Genomic DNA, 18105 nt, shown 5'->3' with positions numbered 1-18105 from the left:
CCCTGCCATCTGTTGGCCTCGAGCAGGTCATTCCATGTCTCTGAGCCCCAGTTGCCTCATGTGCGACGGAGCTCACAGCTGCTGGGTGGGTGGAGTGGCGAGCTGAATGGAAGGCTCAGGGTGCTGCCTGGTGCCCAGTATCCCATAGGTGGCTGAGCCAGTGACTGGGAAAGGGCTTTGCGGACCGTGCTGTGCTCTTCAACCAGGAGGGAGTAGGGTGTGGGAGGGGCACCTGAGTTGCTGGGCCCCTGAGAGAGGACCGGGTTTGAGGGCCAGGGTGGAGGCAGGAGGGGCTCCTCACCGGGAAACGGCTCTGGCTCGTGGTGGAACAGCTGGGCCTGCTGCCTGGGAGACAGTCTTGCGGGCGCCTCCTCCCACAGCCCACACCTCAAGTCTGCAGCTGGGCCCTGCCTCCTCTCAGGAGGGCCATGGCCAGGACCTGGCTGCTGCTTCTCCTGGCCCTCGGATGTCCAGCCCTGCCCACAGGTGAGCCCCCTCCCTGCCTCCCTCTCTGTGCCCCATTAGTTGGCCCAAGCCCCCCTCCCCAGCTCTGGTACTCCCTGGGTAGGCGAGCGTCTCATCATAAGCCCACCATTTCCTTCCCCATCATCTTCTGCCTTCCAGCTGCCTCACCCTGGGGCCCCGAGTCCGATCCCTGGAGTCTACTGTGTTGGAGTCCCTGGTTGGGCAGTCGCCTCTTGGAGGTGTAGAGATATGACAGCAAGCTGGATAGACATCCAGGGAGGATGGAGATGGGGTAGCCTGGGCTGAGACAGGGCAATGTTGTAAGGTCATCTCCTGTCCTTCCTGTCCCGGGCTCCTGCCCTCAGATTGCTCTATTCCCACAGGGCTCAAAATGTCTCACGTTCACTCCCTGCTCCCCCTTCTCAGTAGGCTCTCAGGGGAGGTTGCAAGGCCCCAGTGACTTCTCAAGGGTATTACCCTCAGTCCTTCAAAGATCGAGGATGAGGTCAAAGGACTTGTGTTTAGAGGCGAGAATTCCAACTTCATCTAGAAACATGCACGTGTTTGCATGTATGTGGTGGGGGAAGGTCATCTTTGATCTAAAGCTGGCCCCCAGTATTTTCACAAGCTCTCCCTTGCTAGGGAGATAAACCACATCCACGTGGAGCAGGAAGAGCCCATGGCAAGAGGTCCGAGCTCTGAGAAGGAGGCAGCTAGGGTGAGGAGAAGCAATCCCGGGCAGCTTCGTGGAGGAAGCACATGCTAAACTCAACCTGGGGAAAGCATCTGTATAAGTGAAGAGGCTCAGGAGCTCGAGGGTCCTGGAGCTCACTCTTAGCTTTCTCTGTCCCCTTTGTTTGTCATGTCTTATTATATCAGCATTGATAATAATACTAATACTTCTCTGCCAAGGTGTTTGACATTCATGATCTTTTTTCTTCACAATTTTACTGGGCTGGTGTTATTAACCTCATTATATGGATGCAGCAATTAAGATTCAGTAAATTAAGCAGACAAGTTGGGAGTCCACCCAACTCTGCCTGAGGCCATGTCCCAGGCTTGATGCACTGTATCATGTAGCAAAATCTTAGTCATCCTTCCAAGTGGGGTGGTCTACGGGAGTAGGAGTCAGAGACCCGAGTTCAAATCCTGAGTAGGCTGCTTACTGTCCACATGCTTCTAGATCTGTTCTTTGACCTTCAAGAAATCTTTCCTGAGCACCCTTCTCTGACCTCCCCACAAGATCCTCCGGTGTCCTTTCCTGCATCCTGGGGTAATTCTTTATTCTTTTATTCTTTTCTTTCTTTCTTTCTTTCTTTTTTTTTTAAAGATTTTATTTACTTCTTTGAGAGAGAGAAACAGCTAGCAAGAGAGAGCACAAGCAGAGAAGAGAGGTAAAAGCAGACTCCTTGCCGAGCAGGGAGCCCCATGTGGGGCTCGATCCCAGGATCCTGGGATCATGACCCAAGTCAAAGGCAGACACCTAATGACTGAGCCACCCAGGCACCCCGCCCTTTTAAAAAAATTTTTTTAAACTATAAACTATAGTTTATAAGGTTTATAAACCATAAACTTTAAACTATAAACTTAAATAATAAAGACATACACTGGAAATGGGTGAATTGTAGGGTGCCTGGGTGGCTCAGTTGGTTGGGCATCTGCCATTGGCTCAGGTCATAATCCCAGAGTCCTGGGATAGAGTCCCACATCAGGCTCCCTTGCTCAGTGGAGAGCCTGTGTGTCTCTCTCCCTCTGCCTGTCCCCTCCAACTTGTGCTCTCTCTCTCACTCTCACTCTCTATCTCAAATAAATAAATAAAATCTTCAAAAAAAAAAAAAAAGAAATGGGTGAATTGTATAGTAGTACATAAAGTATATCTGAACAAAGGTCTTTAAAAAATACTTTAGGGACACCTGGCTGGCTCAGTCAGTACAGCATGGGACTCTTGGTCTCTGGGTTGTGAGTTGGAGCCCCATATTGAGTGTAAAGATTACATAAAAATAAAATCTTAAAAAAAAAAGAACAGACCTACAGAAAAGAACTGACAATGATTAAATAAACACTTATGCATATCCCATTCAGATTAACAAATGGTTTACATTTTGCCATATTTGAATCAGATAAAAGAAACAAAAAGTTACATTCAAAACCCTCTTTAATCTCTTTCCAGATCTTGTTTCCTTCCCTTCCCGGCCAGTGGTAACCACCCTCCTGAGGCTGGCACGACCAGGTATTGTAAGAATTTGTTGCTGCATCTGCTATCTTTCCCCTGGGACTGCATTCCTTGAGGGCAGGGCCAATGTCTTCATCAGTGTTACATCCCCAGTTCCTGGCACAGATAGGTTGAGATAGGATAGATGGGTGAGGGATGGATGGATGCCTGGAAGCATGGACAGACACACAGATAGAAGGTAGAAAGAGTAGGTGTGGGGTGCCTGGGTGGCTCAGTGGGTTAAGCCTCTTGCCTTTGGCTCAGGTCATGATCCCAGGGCCCTGGGATGGAGCCCTGCATCAGGCTCTCTGCTCAGCAGGGAGCCTACTCTCCCCTTCCCTCTGCCTGTCTCTCTGCCTACTTGTGATCTCTCTCTGTGTCAAATAAATAAATAAAATCTCAAAAAAAAAATAGTAGATGTAGGAAGGATGGTTGCTGGGGGAAGGATGAATGAACAGATGGGCAAATGCAAGGAGAGCGGAATGGATGAGTGGATGGAAGGAGATGGATGATGGAAAGCAAACCCAGATGGAAGGATAGAAGCCTATTATGGGAAGCTGGCAGGGACAGACCGGCCCACCACAGGTGCATGCTCTCTTGCAGGTGTAGGGGGCACACCATTCCCCTCTCTGGCCCCGCCGATCACGCTGCTGGTGGACGGGAAGCAGCAGACACTGGTGGTCTGCCTGGTCCTCAATGTTGCACCCCCAGGCTTTGGGGGCCCCATCTGGTTCTCAGCTGGCAATGGCAGCTCCCTGGATGCTTTCACCTACGGCCCTTCCCCAGAGGCTGACGGCACCTGGACTAGCTTGGCTCAGCTCTCTCTGCCCTCCGAGGAGCTGGCAGCCTGGGAAAACTTGGTCTGCCACACAGGGCCTGAGGCTGGCGACCGCAGCCAGAGCACACGGCCCCTACAGCTGTCAGGTGGGGACGGAGCTGGGGCCCCTGTGGATGCTCCCTGCCCCTCCCACACACTCTGGAAACAGGATATGCTGGGAGACAGGTCAGGATCCCACGGGGGCATGGTGGGTGTCCCTGTGCCAACTCTCCAAATGAGGCGATGCCTGGGTTCGGAGCAGGGTGGCCTCAGGGCCCTGAGTCTTGGGTTTGCAACTCCTTCAAATATCCAGGCCTCAAGTATCTCCTTCAAATCCAGGTTCTGAGGCATGACCTCCAAGAGTTAATTACACTGCCTCCCTCCTATTACCTTGGGTTGATATCTAGATTTATGTAGCTAAGGTTAATATCTATATCACCCTATCTATGACACCTGACCTAGCAGAACCAAATGACAATCAAATAACACAACGCTACCATCTACTTATTGACTACACTGTGCCAGGCATTGTTGGAAACACCTCATATTCATGAAGAAAACCATATTATTTTCCCAATTTTACAGGCCAGAGATGTTTTAGGGACGTGTCCAAAGCCAGCTGTTATTATTACTAGATGACTGGCTTCCTGATTTTGGATTATGGTAGTTTTGGCATCTTCCAAATGGGAATGTTTGTTGAATAAATGCCCTGCCTTTCAAAGGAGGCTGCTAAGAATCCAAGTCCTCGTCTAAAAGTGCTGAGAGACCTCAGCTTCCTTGGGGAGGGGTTGGGGGAGGGAACACAGAATAGTGGACAGTGGGGACAGAGAAAGATTTGAGTCCCTGAGAGACATTGTAGCAAATGGGCTCAGCTTTCCTGGTGCTTGTTCATTTGTCCATTTATGCAACTTACCATGCGTGGCTGCCACCTGCCAGGCCTGGGGCACAGAGTTTGGGTGGATGGCAGAGCCCATCCCAAAAGACTCATTCTCTTCCTCTTGGCTGCCAGGAGAGGCTTCCTCAGCCAGGACCTGCCTCTGGGAGCGTCTAAGGGGTGAGTACTGAGGACCAGGATCTTCAGCCTGTTTGGGTCTGGCATGACGGTCCCACTCGTGTTGGGGTCGGTGGGTGGCGTGGTGGGAAGTTCCTGAAGAGGCTGCCTTGCTGGGTTGGGGCACTGACAAGCCTGGGCTTCAGTCTATCTACGGGTAGATGGGGGTGGATCCTATGACCCCAGACTAATTCCTGGCCACCAGTTGAAAAGCGTAGGCGACAGCTAACAGAGGGCTCTGTGAAGCTCTCTCCGGGCAGCCCAGATAGATGGTGTCAGCGTCAGAGCCCTGAGAGACCAGACCACCCACTAGACGGAGTACTGAGTCCAGTTCTACTTCCGCTCATAATAGAGAATAGGGGTCCGGTTCCTCTCTGCGTCAGATGCTAATCCCTGCTTGGCCTGCATCCCCCTGGTTTTGGGAGAATAAAATAAAATGAAGGCTAAGAAGGAATGTGTTACTATTTCCAATTAGAGCTGAGTCTAGACACCAAGGAGGACTTCCCCAGGCTTTGGGGAACGGCGGGGAGGAGGAATGGCAGGAGCGGAGGACAAGGCCCCTGCTCCCCGGAGAACTTTCTCGGGCGGGTGGGGCTGGGGCTGAAGCCGGCCTCTGGCCCTAACCTCTCGTCTCCGTCCCGCAGGGACGCGGGGCCAGGCCCTGCGGCTGGGGGCGCTGCGACTGCTACTCTTCAAACTGCTGCTGTTGGACGTGCTCCTGACCTGCAGCCGCCTCCGCGCCCCACCTTCCGCGCTGGGGGACCCCGGGCTCCCCGCGCCCCCCACCTGCCGGCAGGCGCCCGGTGGTCTCCCGCAGCCTCCGCCCGCGGGCGGGCCCTCAGCCCCCGCCGCCTGGATTGGTGGCTGTGCTGGAGGGGCCACCGGCCCAGGGCTCACCGTACCCGCCCCGCTGACGCCGCAGCCCCGCCGTTCTGGCCAGGAGCCCCCCTAGAGTCCAGGCTGGAAGGAGGGGACGCTCTCTACCCATCGAGCTTGGGCCCGGTGCTCATGAGCCTCCCCGAAATTCCTTCCTTAAGGCTTGCAGTATTTGTTTGTGACCTGCCTTCTCCTGCAGATGGAAGTTTCCGGCGCAGGGCTCTGTCTCCTGTCCCAGACTGAGGCCTTCTCAGGGAGGAGGGTGATGTGCCACAGGTATTGAGACATTTGAGGGGCAGAGAACTGAAAACAATTAAAGGAGAACGTAAATGACACAAACGAAACATCTGAATTCATGTCTGCCCTGGGAGGAGGGAATCTGGCAAATTTTGAAGAGCCAGAAATCTGGGAAGTTTCCCTTGAGGAAGAGGGCTTCCTGAGGGTGAGACTCTAGAACTGCAGAGTGATGCCGGGGTTTGGGGAGGACGGTTTGGGGAGGAGCTGTCCTACCTCTGTCTCTTCCCACAGCCAGGCAGAAAAGGCCTCCACTCTGTCTCCTCAACCTGGCCCAGCCTCTGTGAGAGGTCAGGGCGAGATGCCCAGGAAGTCAGGAAGGTGGGGTGCTGGGCCCCACATGAAGTTTTGTACAGACTTGACAGAAAAGAACAGGGCCAGGATCCCAGGGTAGCAAGATCATGTACAATGCCAAGAGCATGGATGTTAATTCCAAACTTACACCTTATTAATCAATTAAGGGTCATTATTCATTTAACAAATATTCATTGAGCATCAGGCCTGAGTCAGGCACTAAAGAAATTTTGTTTTGTTTTGTTTTGTTTTGTTTTTTTAAGATTTTATTTATTTATTTGAGAGAGAGAGCAAGTAAGAGAGAGCATGAGAGGGGAGAAGGTCAGAGGGAGAAGCAGACTCCTCGAGGAGCTGGGAGCCCGATGCAAGACTCCATCCCAGGACTCCGGGATCATGACCTGACCCAAAGGCAGTTGCATAACCAACTGAGCCACCCAGGCGCCCTGTTTCTTTCTTCCTTTTTTAAAAGATTTTATTTAGTTACTTGACAGATAGACAGCAAGAGAGGGAATACAAGCAGGGGGAGTGGGAGAGGGACAAGCAGGCTCTCCACTGAGCAGGGAGCCTGATGGAGGGCTTGATCCCAGGATTCCCAGATCATGACCTAAGCTGAAGGCAGAGGCTTAAAGACTGAGCCACACAAACGCCCCTGTTTTGTTTCCTGAAAAGGGCTCTTGCGCTGAAAATATATAAGGCCCCCACAGTATAGCGTGTGGCCTGTTTCTCCAGCACTGGCAGGAGATCCAGGCTTTCCAGGGGTTTCTTTCTCCAGTAACAACTCCCAGGAATCTTGGGAGCTTTCACCTGAACCTAGGTGCCTCCTGGGCAGCACCGGACAATTGGCTGGACCAGTGGTTCTACCTTAGTCTTCTTTCCCCCAAGGTGGTGATAGCAAACTATGCTCTAACAGCTCAGGGGCAGTCCAAGCAGCCCCAAAGACCCAGAAAGTCCTCCTCTTGATGATACAGCAGATGGGGCCCCACCGAGCATCTCCTCGTGTCAGGCACCCGGTTATTGCTGGGGAGATGGAAGGGAAATACAATCGTAATTAGCCAAATCCTTGTTTTGCGGAGGAAGGCAGGAAGGAGGGAAAAAGAAAAGAAACTGAGGCTCAGAAAGGAGGCGACTTGTTCTAGCTCTCAGGGGACCAATCTAGGATCACTTGGCACTAAGTTTGAAGACTGGGGACTGTTTGCGTAGCCAAGGTCTCACCCGCAGCGCCTACTAGAGATTAGCAATTACAACAATAACAACAACGATAATAATAACAAAATTAAAAAACAGGTGCTTAATAAGCATTTGCTGCATTACGACCCCAGGAGTGAAGTGACGTGCAAGGAGGCGGAGAAGGCCGAAAAGACTGCCTTCCGCACCTCTACCACGATCCAAGAGTCGGACCTCCCATTCAAGGGCCAGACCGCTACTTCCCGCCTCCGCGTCGTAGTCCTCCAGGCCCTCCCAGAACATCCGTTAGTGGGTGGGGAAAGATGCTGCCATAGGTCACTGAGGACACCATGAGCTCTCTCATTGGTCAAGACTGAAAAAAAGATCGCCCTCCCATTCGCTGCAGGGCAAGCCCCGGAAAGCCCATTGGCTGCGTAGTCCGCGGGCCTTCCTGGGCTCTGGGGGCGGGCCGAGGTGGCCGGAGGCAGCCGCGGGTGGGGGCGGGGGGCTCTCTGTTGCCCTGGTTACGCCGAGGCACGTGTGCAGTCCCGGAAGCGGCTGCGGGAAGCTGCCCAGCGCGCGCCGCGGGAGGAAGCGCAGCCGGGTCCGCTGGGGTCGGGTCCGGCTGGACCATGGAGCCGTTGCCTGAGCTCGCGCCCCGACCCGGGCCCCGCTGTCTTCTGCTTCTCTCCCTGCTACTGTTGCTGCTGCTGCTACTGCCGGCCCCGGAGCTGGGCCCCAGCTCCGCGCACGCCGAGGAGACCGACTGGGTTCGACTTCCCAGCAAATGCGAAGGTGAGGGGGCGGGGCCCCGGGGGAGAATCCCGCCAGAGAGGCGGGGCGTGCGGAGTCGGGTGGGGGGATGGAAGGGCCTTGGCTCCCTGAGCAGGAGGATCCTCTTCATTTACTGAAGCTACTGTGTGCCTGGCACTGTGCTGGACGCTGGGGACGCGGGGGGCGGGGCAAGAGATCAGGTCTCGGGTCACTTGGAGCTCTCAAGCCGGTGCAGAACAAGCAGTTACGATCCAGGCATCTAATCTAGCCTACAGGGGTGTGGGGGGTGGGAGGGAGGCTGTGTGGAAAGGGAAGTCAGGAATTCGTACAGGAGGACCAAACAGTAATTAGGAGTTAGCTGGGCGAAGAGACATGAAAAGAGGGAGTCTCTCAGGAAACCGCAGATACAGAGGCCTACAGGCTAAGAAGCAAAGGACAAGTTTGAGGAACTGAAAATGTCCGTATGACTGTCCTTAGGAAGGGCCCTCACCACAAGCTATCTGTGTAATTGATAGACTCCACCACTAGCCTTAAGCTCCTCGAGGACAGGGACCTTGTCTCAGATATTTATTCACACAGTGCCTGGTGGGCATCCAGGGAATATTTTTGAAATAAAGACAAACACGTGGGGGCTGCGGGTGGGTGTGGAGGAAGGAGAAGGGTCTGAGGCCTATGGGGAGAAAAATAGGGCCACTTTGGGATAAGAGTAGATCTAGCGTGGGAGAATTTGGTGAGGGAGGAGGATTTGAGGAATCAGGAGAAAGTGTATCCCAAAGATACAGGGATGGAGGCATAGAACTTCAGAGAGAGAAAAATACCACCAGCACCCATGCCAGTGATGCAGGACTATGAATGGGCTACCTTTTCTCCCCGCCCCCCCCCATCCCCGCACCTCCCCTACCGACACACCATTTCTTTTTTCTATGCAGACCTTCATAGTCACTCCTTCCTTGCCATCTCCATAACCCCAGACCCCTCTGAAAGTTGGCTATAAAACTGTTTCATCCCAATTCAGAGCGTACAGCAGGCCAGATGTTCCCTAAGCACTGGGAAGTAGGGATGGGGTGGATTGGGACACATAATCCTTTCATTTGAGAAATGAAAGATGAAATGAGCCGACTTCACTGGGAGGGCTCGCAGTGTGGGTTCTAGCCTGTACCTTGTCCCTCTCTTCCATAAATAGGAAGGGAGAGAGTTGGGATGCTTTCCTTTCACTCTTGCTCTAGTCCTAACCTATATGGTATGGTTTGGGGGTTTCACTTCCTCTCTTTGTTTTCTATTCTCATAGCCTGAGAACCTCACATTTCTTTCCCTTAGGAGGCATTCACAGACTCAGAAGCATAGAGCTGGCAAACATCTTAGAGATCATTCTAGTCCAGCCTCATTTTGTAGGTAGTAGGTAAAGAATAATTTCTTTTATTTTTTAAAAGATTTTATTTATTTATTTGTCAGAGAGAAAGGGCACAAGCAGGTTGCAGGGGAGAGGGAGAAAGGCAGAGGTAGAAGCAGGCTCCCTGTTGAGCAGGGAGCTGACTGGGGACTCCATCCCAGGATGCTGGGATCATGACCTGAGCTGAAGACAGACGCTTAACTGACTGAGCCACCCAGACATCCCGATAAAGATTAGTTTTAAAGGAATTTTCAGTTACAGGATGGCTTGGCAAACTCTTAGGCTCTTCTTAATAGTGTATTTGCTCTTATTTATCATTGTTGCACCTTTATTACTAAATGCTGACTGTGTCTGGTCCACAAAGCCTGCCTCCTGGCTCCAAAGCCTGAGTAAAATAGGCCTTGGCATAGAGGAAGGAGGACCTGCCTGGAAAAAGAGTAGGTGGGTATCCATGAGAGTCTGGGGTCTGTGCCATGAGTCTCCTCCAAGTCTAGTTCTGGGTGGGATCCCCAGAGGGAGTCTTGAATAGGTAAGGTTTGGATGAGTTGAGAAGCAGGGTTGTGGTTGATGGGCACAAGAGAGAAAGGAGGTTCCAGCTCCCCAGGGCCTGGAATCCTACACACTGAGGGCGTGGGAGAAGGGGGCAAAAGCCAGAAAAATGATGAGCTTACCCAGAGTGCAGAACGGAGAGGGGGAGGGGGACAGGTGTTCCTGGCTAGAGAGCCAGGGAGGTGAGCCGCCTCAATTCGTGGCAGACTCTGAGATCACATGGAATTTTTCATGTGTTCCAAGTTCTCCAAGCCATATATTAAATGTATATGTTATAAAATTTTACCAAGCAAGCCTTCAGGGGATGGTTTGGTTTTTGGTTTTTGGTTTCGGGGGTGGGGGGTTTTGATGGTAAATTGGTCTTCTATCAAATTCTGCTGTCAGCATTATAACAATACTAGTGGCATTTAGTCTATAGATCATATTTGTTCAGAGGCATCAGAAGCTGCTCCATCACAAACACAGTCTCTTTGCAATATTTAAGTATCTAACACAGAGTCCCAGACTAGAGGAATATAGAAAAAGTCCAATACGTGATACTTACTTTGTGTACCCTTATAGTTGGGGAGACACAAAGTGACCAAGAGCTCTTAGAACATGGATCCTGTAGAGACCCAGATGAAATCAGAACAGGTCGGGGGAGGGCCCAGAAGAGCTTTGCAGAAGGAAGAGGCTTTATTTATTTTTTTTTTAAAGATTTTATTTATTTATTTATTTGAGAGAGCCATTGAGAGAACGAGTAGGAGGAGGGGCAGAGGGAAACCAGTGCCCCAGGAGGAGGTTTTTATTTTTTTATTTTAAAGATTTTATTTATTTATTTGAGAGAGTGAGAGAGCATGAGGAGGGAAAGGTCAGAGGGAGAAGCAGACTCCCTGCAGAGCAAGGAGCCAGATGCAGGACTCGATCTTGGGACTTTAGGATCATGGCCTGAGCCAAAGGCAGTCGCTTAACCAACTGAGACACCCAGGTGCCCCAAGAGGATGTTTTTTAAAGTGAGGTTGTGGGACGCCTGGGTGGCTCAGTCAGTTGAGCGTCTGCCTTTGGGTCAGGTGCTAATCTTAGGATCCTGGGATTGTCCCCTGTGTCAGCCTCCCCACTGAGCTGGGAGTCTGCTTCTCCTCTCTCCCGCCCCCCACCTTGTGCTGTGTTTCCTCTCTTTCTCTCAAATAAATAAATAAAAATTTTTATTTATTTATTTATTTAAAAGATTTTATTTATTCATTTGACAGAGAGAGATCCCAAGTAGGCAGAGAGGCAGGCAGCAAGAGAGGAGGATGCAGGCTGTCTGCAGAGCAGAGAGCCTGATGCGGGGCTTGATCCCAGGACCCTGGGATCATGACCCGAGCTGAAGGCAGAGGCTTTAACCCACTGAGCCACCCAGGCGCCCCAATAAAAATCTTTTTTAAAAAATTAAAGTGAGGTTATAGGGCACTGGGTGGCTCACTTGGTTAAGCAGCCAACTCTTGGTTTCAGCTCAGGTCCTGATCTCAGGGTCATGAGATTGAGCCCTGAACTCGGAGTTTGAGCCTCACATCAGGCTCTGGGCTCAGTCTACTTGAGATTCTCTGCCCCTCCCTACCTAACTACCCCTGCTCATGCTTTTTCTCTCTGTCTCTCACTCTCTCTCAAATAAATAAAATCTTTAAAAAAATAATAATAATAAAAGTGAGGCTGGGAGAATGGGTAGAAAAGCCCATAGAAGGCATGAAGCGCTCTCCCATGGCCTTGGGCAAAGCTCACGTTCAGCGGCAATACTCCTTACTCCTTACGCACGGTGATCACTCCATTGGAATGTATTTGGCAGGGAGGAAACTCTTTTCAGCTGCGAATCCCCAGACAGTGCCTGGCACACAGGGGTTGCTTAGTAACCGAGGAAGAGTAAGAGGAAATGAGAGGATGAATGTAACAGAGTTGGTGGGAGCAAGGCCTTTGGAGGGGATGGAGCAGATGACCTTGGTAGGCTCAGAGTGGTGGAGCCAGAACAGCATATGAAATCAAGTCATAAAACAGGCAGACCGCACATTTGGGGACAATGGGGGAAATTTAAATACGGACTGAGTATTAGGCGATATTGGAATTATTGTTCATTTTCCGAGGATCAGTATGTTTTTATGGTTGGTAGAAGAAAATCCTTGTTCTCCAGAGATGCGTGAGGGCATTTTGAGGGGTGAAAGGTCATGTTGTCTGCAACTTACTTTCAGAATGGTTTAGCAAAAACAGTGTATATGCTGTTGAGCTATATTACTGTATTATTCTGTTATTTTATTTCTTATACTGGAGAGAGATTGTGGCAGATCATGAACAAACTGTTGAAATGAGTGGAAGGTGTATAATTACTCATACTCATTCAGCTTTTTTATATGTTTGAAAATTTAAAATGATTAGAGGGGGTGGGGGGGGCAAGAAGCAACTGGGAGAAATGGAGTCAGTAGGATAAGGGCCAGGACTGGACAGGGAGCAGCGAATCTTGGAGCCGAGTATCACCCAGTGACCTCCACGTGGTGGTCTGGGGCTAACTCCTTCCCTGCCCTGAGTGTTGACCCCGTCTGGAGAGGCACCCACCATGGCATATCTGGCTGGGAGCTGGCTCCTTCCTGTCAGACTCACATAGGCTCAGTGGGCTGTCCTGTGTCTCCCACCCCCAGTGTGTAAATATGTCGCCGTGGAGCTGAAGTCTGCTTTTGAGGAGACAGGAAAGACCAAGGAAGTGATCGACACAGGCTATGGCATCCTGGATCGGAAGGCTTCCGGCGTCAAATACACCAAGTCGTAAGTGAAGGGGGTTACCCACTGACCTGGACTCTTTTGTTCCTAAAGGTTTCGGTCACGTGGAATTCCCTCTCCCTCCCAGCCAGGCAAACCCACCAAAGGGAGGCAGTTCTCATCAACACCTGAGTTTGCCCGCTGGTTTTACCCCAACTAATTGTGGGATCTTCATAAATCCCTTCCTTCCACTGAGCCTCAGACTTGTCAAAGACTCTGTCAAAGCAAGGTGGTTCGACCTTATCTCATCCCAGACTCTTGGATTTCATGGGCCAATGCAATTTTAAAAAAAAATTAATAACTAAGGATTACCCACTTTTAATTTTACCAGAAATAAATATTAAAAATAAGCCCCCAAAAAACCTTCATCAGCCATGATCATCCTTTCAAAATAAAATATTTTGACATCAAAATTTAATACATTTTGCCTTAGAAAAACATCTAAATATTGAATCACTTTGCTTTATAAAGGATGCCTTCCCATAGAGCTGTTACATTTTGTCTCTCTGGTCTGTGTTCCAGCATTTCAGAGCCCCCAGACCAGATGACCTATCTTCCTTCCAGCTCTGACTTCCCTTTGGTGAGATGCGCAGGTGTTGGGGTAGCAGGGCTGGAGGGACGGAACGCTAATCCGCTGGGGCTGGGAAAGGAGCTCAGTCCCTCTTGTGCTCCTGTCTCTGCAGGGACTTACGCTTAATCGAAGTCACTGAGACCATCTGCAAGAGGCTCCTGGACTACAGCCTGCACAAGGAGAGGACCGGCAGCAACCGGTTTGCCAAGGTTGGGTTTGTGCTTGTCCTTCCTCACAGGGCAAGGCCTGCATGTATCTAAGTGGTCTGTTGTTGTGGCTGTGACTTGAAGATCCTGGTTAGGGAGCTTCCGTCCTTGGCCTTGACCCGATCTTTACCGATTGCTTTACCGATTGCTACTTGCATTTCTCGCCTCCTGAGTGCTCTGACTTTCCAGTGGCAATAGGTACTTTTTTTTTTTTTTTTTTTTTTTTAAGATTTTATTTATTTATTTGACAGAAACAGAGCGAGAGAGGGAACACAAGCAGGGGGTCAGGAGAGGGAGAAGCAGGCCTCCTGCCAGGCAGAGAGCCCAACGCGGGGCTCGATCTCAAGGTCCCGGGATCATGACCTGAGCCGAAGGCAGATGCCCAATGACTGAGCCACCCAGTTCCCAGTGAACTGGGCCCTCCTTCACCCACCCCATCTGAAATGCCTCCCCCTCTCCTGTGGAGGCTGACCACTGACTCAGGGAGAGCTCAGACTGCAGTGCTATGGGGTTTAGAGGAGATGTCAGAAGACACAGCAGGGTTGAGGGCGGCAGTGATCACCTTATCCCTTTAGGCCCACAGGGCACTCTCCTGGACCTCTGTCAGGGTTCCTGTGTGACATTTAATGCACTTACTCTGTGCACAAATGCCTCTGTCCCTGAAGAATGAGCTTCTTACCACAAGGCCCACAGTTCTTTGCTTCAACATTTTCAGTGCCAGGCCCATATGGTAAGAGACTTGTCTCGCATACTTCTCCACCTAAGTACCCTTCTTGTGGAGTCTTTTAGTTAGAAATCCCTGGGGAACCTAGAGGGATAGTCTTAAGCAGCAGAAATCTTAGAGACTTTATCTTTAAGATTTAGGGGCACCGGGGTAGCTCAGCTGGTTAAGTGGCTGACTCCTTTTTTTAATTTTTAATTTTTTTTTTTTTTTTGAGATTTATTCATTTGAGAGAGAGAAAGCACAAGTGCATGTGTGCACTGGAGGGAAGGACAGGGAGAAAGTCTCAAGCAGACTCTGCTGAGTACAGAGCCTGATGCGCAGGGGTCCATGCCAAGCTTGATCTCACAACCCTGATGTGACCCGAGCCAAGACCAAGAGGAGGACGCCCAACTGACTGCCACCCAAGCATCTGACTCTTTTTTTTTTTTTTTTTTTAAAGATTTTTATTTATTTATTCGACAGAGAGCGATCACAAGTAGGCAGAGAGGAAGGCAGAGAGAGAGGAGGAAGCAGGCTCCCCGCTGAGCAGAGAGCCCGATGCGGGACTCGATCCCAGGACCCCGAGATCATGACCCGAGCCGAAGGCAGCGGCTTAACCCACTGAGCCACCCAGGCGCCCAGCATCTGACTCTTGATCTCAGCTCAGGTCTTGATCTCAGGGTTGTGAGCTCAAGCCCTGCAGTGGGCTCCATGCTGGGAGTGGAGCCTCTTTAAAAAATAAAATATAAAATAAAGGGGCACCTGGGTGGCTCAGTCAGTTAAGTGTCTACCTTAGGCCGAGGTCATAATCCCAGAGTCCTGGGATTGAGTCCACATCAGGCTTCTTGCTCAGCTGGGAGTTTGCTTCTCCCTCTGCCTCTGCTTGCCACTCCCCTTGCTCATTCTGTCTCTCTGACAAGTAAATAAATAAAATATTTTAAAAATAAAATAAAATTTGTACGAATTTTGTACTCTTATTTAGTAATAAATCTGTGTTTTGCTTTGATATAAAAATGTTTAAAACTGTTGTCTATAGCAATAAAGTTAGAAACACCCCACTCATTCACTGGTGGCTAAATAAATTGATACGGCCATTCGGTGGACAAAACAAAGAATGAGGTCAGCTCTTTATGAGTTGAATTCATATTGTCTCCAAGGTCTGTTAGTAAAAAAGGCAAAGGACAGAATAGTGTGGCTGACACCTACTGCCACTTGTATAAGAGGTGGGGGCAAGAGAGGATGATACATTTGTATGTGGATTTGCTTGTATTTGCATGCATCGCCTCTGGGAAGAAAGAGGAAATGGACAGTGTATAGATGGAGTCTCTGGGGAGAAGACCTAGGTAGCTGGCAGAAATATTTTTGCAGAACTAGGCGTCCTCACTGCCTCACCTGCCCCCTTCCGGCCCAGGAAAGACACAAGCCCCAGGAAGAAGCCGGAGTAGGCAGTGGGTCTAGACATGAGGGAGTGTTCCTGGGCACAGTGAGGGGAAAGAGCCAGGACACACTTAATTCCTGGAAAAGGAGTAGCCATTCAAAGAGCCTGAAGGCGAACAGCAGTCCTTTTTGGAAGGTTGAGGTGTGGGGAGCCGTGGTGTGTGTGTGTGTGTGTGTGTGTTTGTGTGTGTGTGTATGTGAGTGTGTAGGTGTGTAGGGGTTGTGGGGGGCAGGCCTGAAAGAGGGGAGAAGAAGGTGAAGTCAAGTATGAGAAGCCTTGGAGGGCCCTGACTCAGCTGGCTGGTCGGGCTTCCAGCACTACCCAGAGAGGAGGGTGGGGGGTAGAGAACACTCTAAGCCACTCAGACCCGCTGCCTCTTCCAGGGCATGTCTGAGACCTTTGAGACCCTGCACAACCTGGTCCACAAAGGGGTCAAGGTGGTGATGGATATCCCCTACGAGCTGTGGAATGAGACCTCTGCAGAGGTGGCTGACCTCAAGAAGCAGGTACGGGCCTCTCAGCCTTCAGAGGCTGCCCTGCCTCACAGGGGAGCGTGGGGACCAAGTCTGTGGCTGAAGAAGGCCACCAAGAGTTGAGGGTGAGGGTTGGGGGGCTTTGGTCAAGTCGTCTCATCTCTCCAGCTTCAGTTTTCTCGGGGAATCACAGCCATCTGCCTGGCCTGCGGTGGTTTGTGAGACTCAGCTGAGCTCCCCAGGGAGCGAGTCAGTGCTGGGGCTTTGCCAATGCACCGTGTTGTGATTCGTAGTGTGACGTGCTGGTGGAAGAGTTTGAGGAGGTGATCGAGGACTGGTACAGGAACCACCAGGAGGAAGACCTGACTCAGTTTCTCTGCGCCAATCACGTGCTGAAGGGCAAGGACACCAGTGAGTGTGACGGCGGGAGAGGGCAGGGCTCTGTGCCCTCCGTTTTACTGCTCGCTCCCCCTCAGGGGAGGTGGGTATGAGGATTGAAGAGAAATAAGAAATAGAAGGCATCCTCGCAGCTCTGCCCTTGGGGAGCTTGAGGGGACAGGGTGGAATAAGAGGTACTGAAAGCAGGTGCAGAACCACAGGAAGGGGATGCAGATACCCCTCTGGGGCCTCAGTGAGGCAGGCGACAGGGACTCTCCGCGGGGTGTCAGTTCTGCGTCCCTGCTCCCACCCTCATCCCCGCCATCGTCAGTGCTCTGCTCCCAGCAAACCAATCCGTCGCGGGTGTTTCTCTTCACCCCAGGTTGCCTGGCAGAGCAGTGGTCCGGCAAGAAGGGGGACACAGCCGCCCTGGGAGGGAAGAAGTCTAAAAAGAAGAGCAGCAGGGTCAAGGCATCGGGCGGCGGCAGCAAACAGAGGAAGGAGCTAGGTGGCCTGGAGGAAGACCCCAGCCCCGATGAGGATGAGGGCATCCAGAAGGCGTCCCCTCTCACACACAGCCCCCCGGATGAGCTTTGAGCCTAACCCAGTGCCCCCTGAACCGAGACCTCTGATCTGGAACCTGAGGAATCCGGGACCCCGCTCTGGCTGGCGGACAGCTGTCCTGTTCCAGGCCCTGCCTGGCGGCTTGCCACCAGGAAAGACAGGGTCAGGGAAGAACTCGCCTCCTCCCTCTACCAAACGGCTCTCCTGACCCCAGCTTCGGGCAGGCCCTTCCACTTCCTGCCTGTGGGGGACTCCGGTGTGAACTCCGGAGGGGCAGGTGTGGGGTCCATGGGAGGGCACCCCAGCCTTCACCTCCCCTTCCTTCTCCCCGATGGGGAAGCAAGACTACAGGCCACCCCACCCCTGACCCCTCCTGTGGACACCTGGCACTCTGCCTGGCCCTCCCCAGGGCTCACAGAGTAAAAACCTTTTGGCCTTTTTTGTTCCAATTTTTGAGTCCCCTCCAGCTCCTCAGAGAGGCCCGGAGCCCTTGTTGCTCTTTCTTGCCCCTTACCTTCCAGCCGTGGGGGGCTGAGGACAAAGAGGCAGCTCCCATCCTCCCATCACTGAGGCTGGTCTGTCTGCTCTGGGGAACAGCAAGTGCAGGGAGGGCCCGGGTTGTTTGGAGACGTGGCCCAGCACAAGGCTTTGGACTGCCCCTCAGCTGCCCACTGAGCTGCCTTGGACTCCCTGAGCTCCCCAGGCCAGGAGGGGCCTCACTTGTGCCCTGGGCACCTGGCTGCCTTCCATCCTCTCCTCTCTCCTGGAAGGCCTTCCCATTTGTTGTGTAAACTGTTTACTGATGACCCCACCAGATCCCGCCCTCCTTCCCATCTCCATCTGCTCTACCTGTTGATCTTGAACCTTGTTCCCTGATGACCACAACTTAGCACTCCGCTCTTTCTAATTGTTGTGCCCGGAGGGGAGGACACTCCAGTCCCCCAGTGCAGGTTCCAGCATGTTCTCTGGGAGCGGGGAGGAATAGGAAGGCTGGCCTCAGGGAGAAGTTGCAGGAGGCCCAGGCACCTCCCCATTCTGCCCCGAGGGCAGGGATCAGGATGCTCAATAACAGTGGTAATGACAACTGTACACGCTCCCCCCCCCCCCCGCCCCCTGCCGGGCT

The 18105-nt window shown here is 51.8% G+C and overlaps 2 protein-coding genes across 2 annotated transcripts; both read left to right on the top strand.

Annotated features, from left to right (window-relative positions):
- Nucleotides 1-331: 331 nt before the first annotated feature.
- Nucleotides 332-5745, top strand: PTCRA (pre T cell antigen receptor alpha). The gene is made up of 5 exons (XM_059399077.1): nt 332-486; nt 2636-2695; nt 3281-3601; nt 4504-4548; nt 5190-5745. Exons 1-5 carry the CDS (start codon nt 429-431, stop codon nt 5495-5497), a joined length of 792 nt encoding a protein of 263 aa, XP_059255060.1. The 5' UTR covers nt 332-428; the 3' UTR covers nt 5498-5745.
- Nucleotides 5746-7704: 1959 nt separating this feature from the next.
- On the top strand, nt 7705-17106 carry CNPY3 (canopy FGF signaling regulator 3). Its single transcript, XM_059400440.1, has 6 exons — nt 7705-7968; nt 12532-12655; nt 13333-13429; nt 15951-16073; nt 16334-16451; nt 16801-17106. The coding sequence occupies exons 1-6, from the start codon at nt 7806-7808 to the stop codon at nt 17013-17015; spliced, it is 840 nt and encodes a 279-aa protein (XP_059256423.1). The 5' UTR covers nt 7705-7805; the 3' UTR covers nt 17016-17106.
- Nucleotides 17107-18105: the final 999 nt, after the last annotated feature.

This window comes from Mustela nigripes, chromosome 5, assembly GCF_022355385.1.
Source record: "Mustela nigripes isolate SB6536 chromosome 5, MUSNIG.SB6536, whole genome shotgun sequence".
In the NCBI taxonomy this organism is placed as follows: Eukaryota; Metazoa; Chordata; class Mammalia; order Carnivora; family Mustelidae; genus Mustela; species Mustela nigripes.
This window is presented reverse-complemented; position numbering and strand designations above follow the sequence as displayed.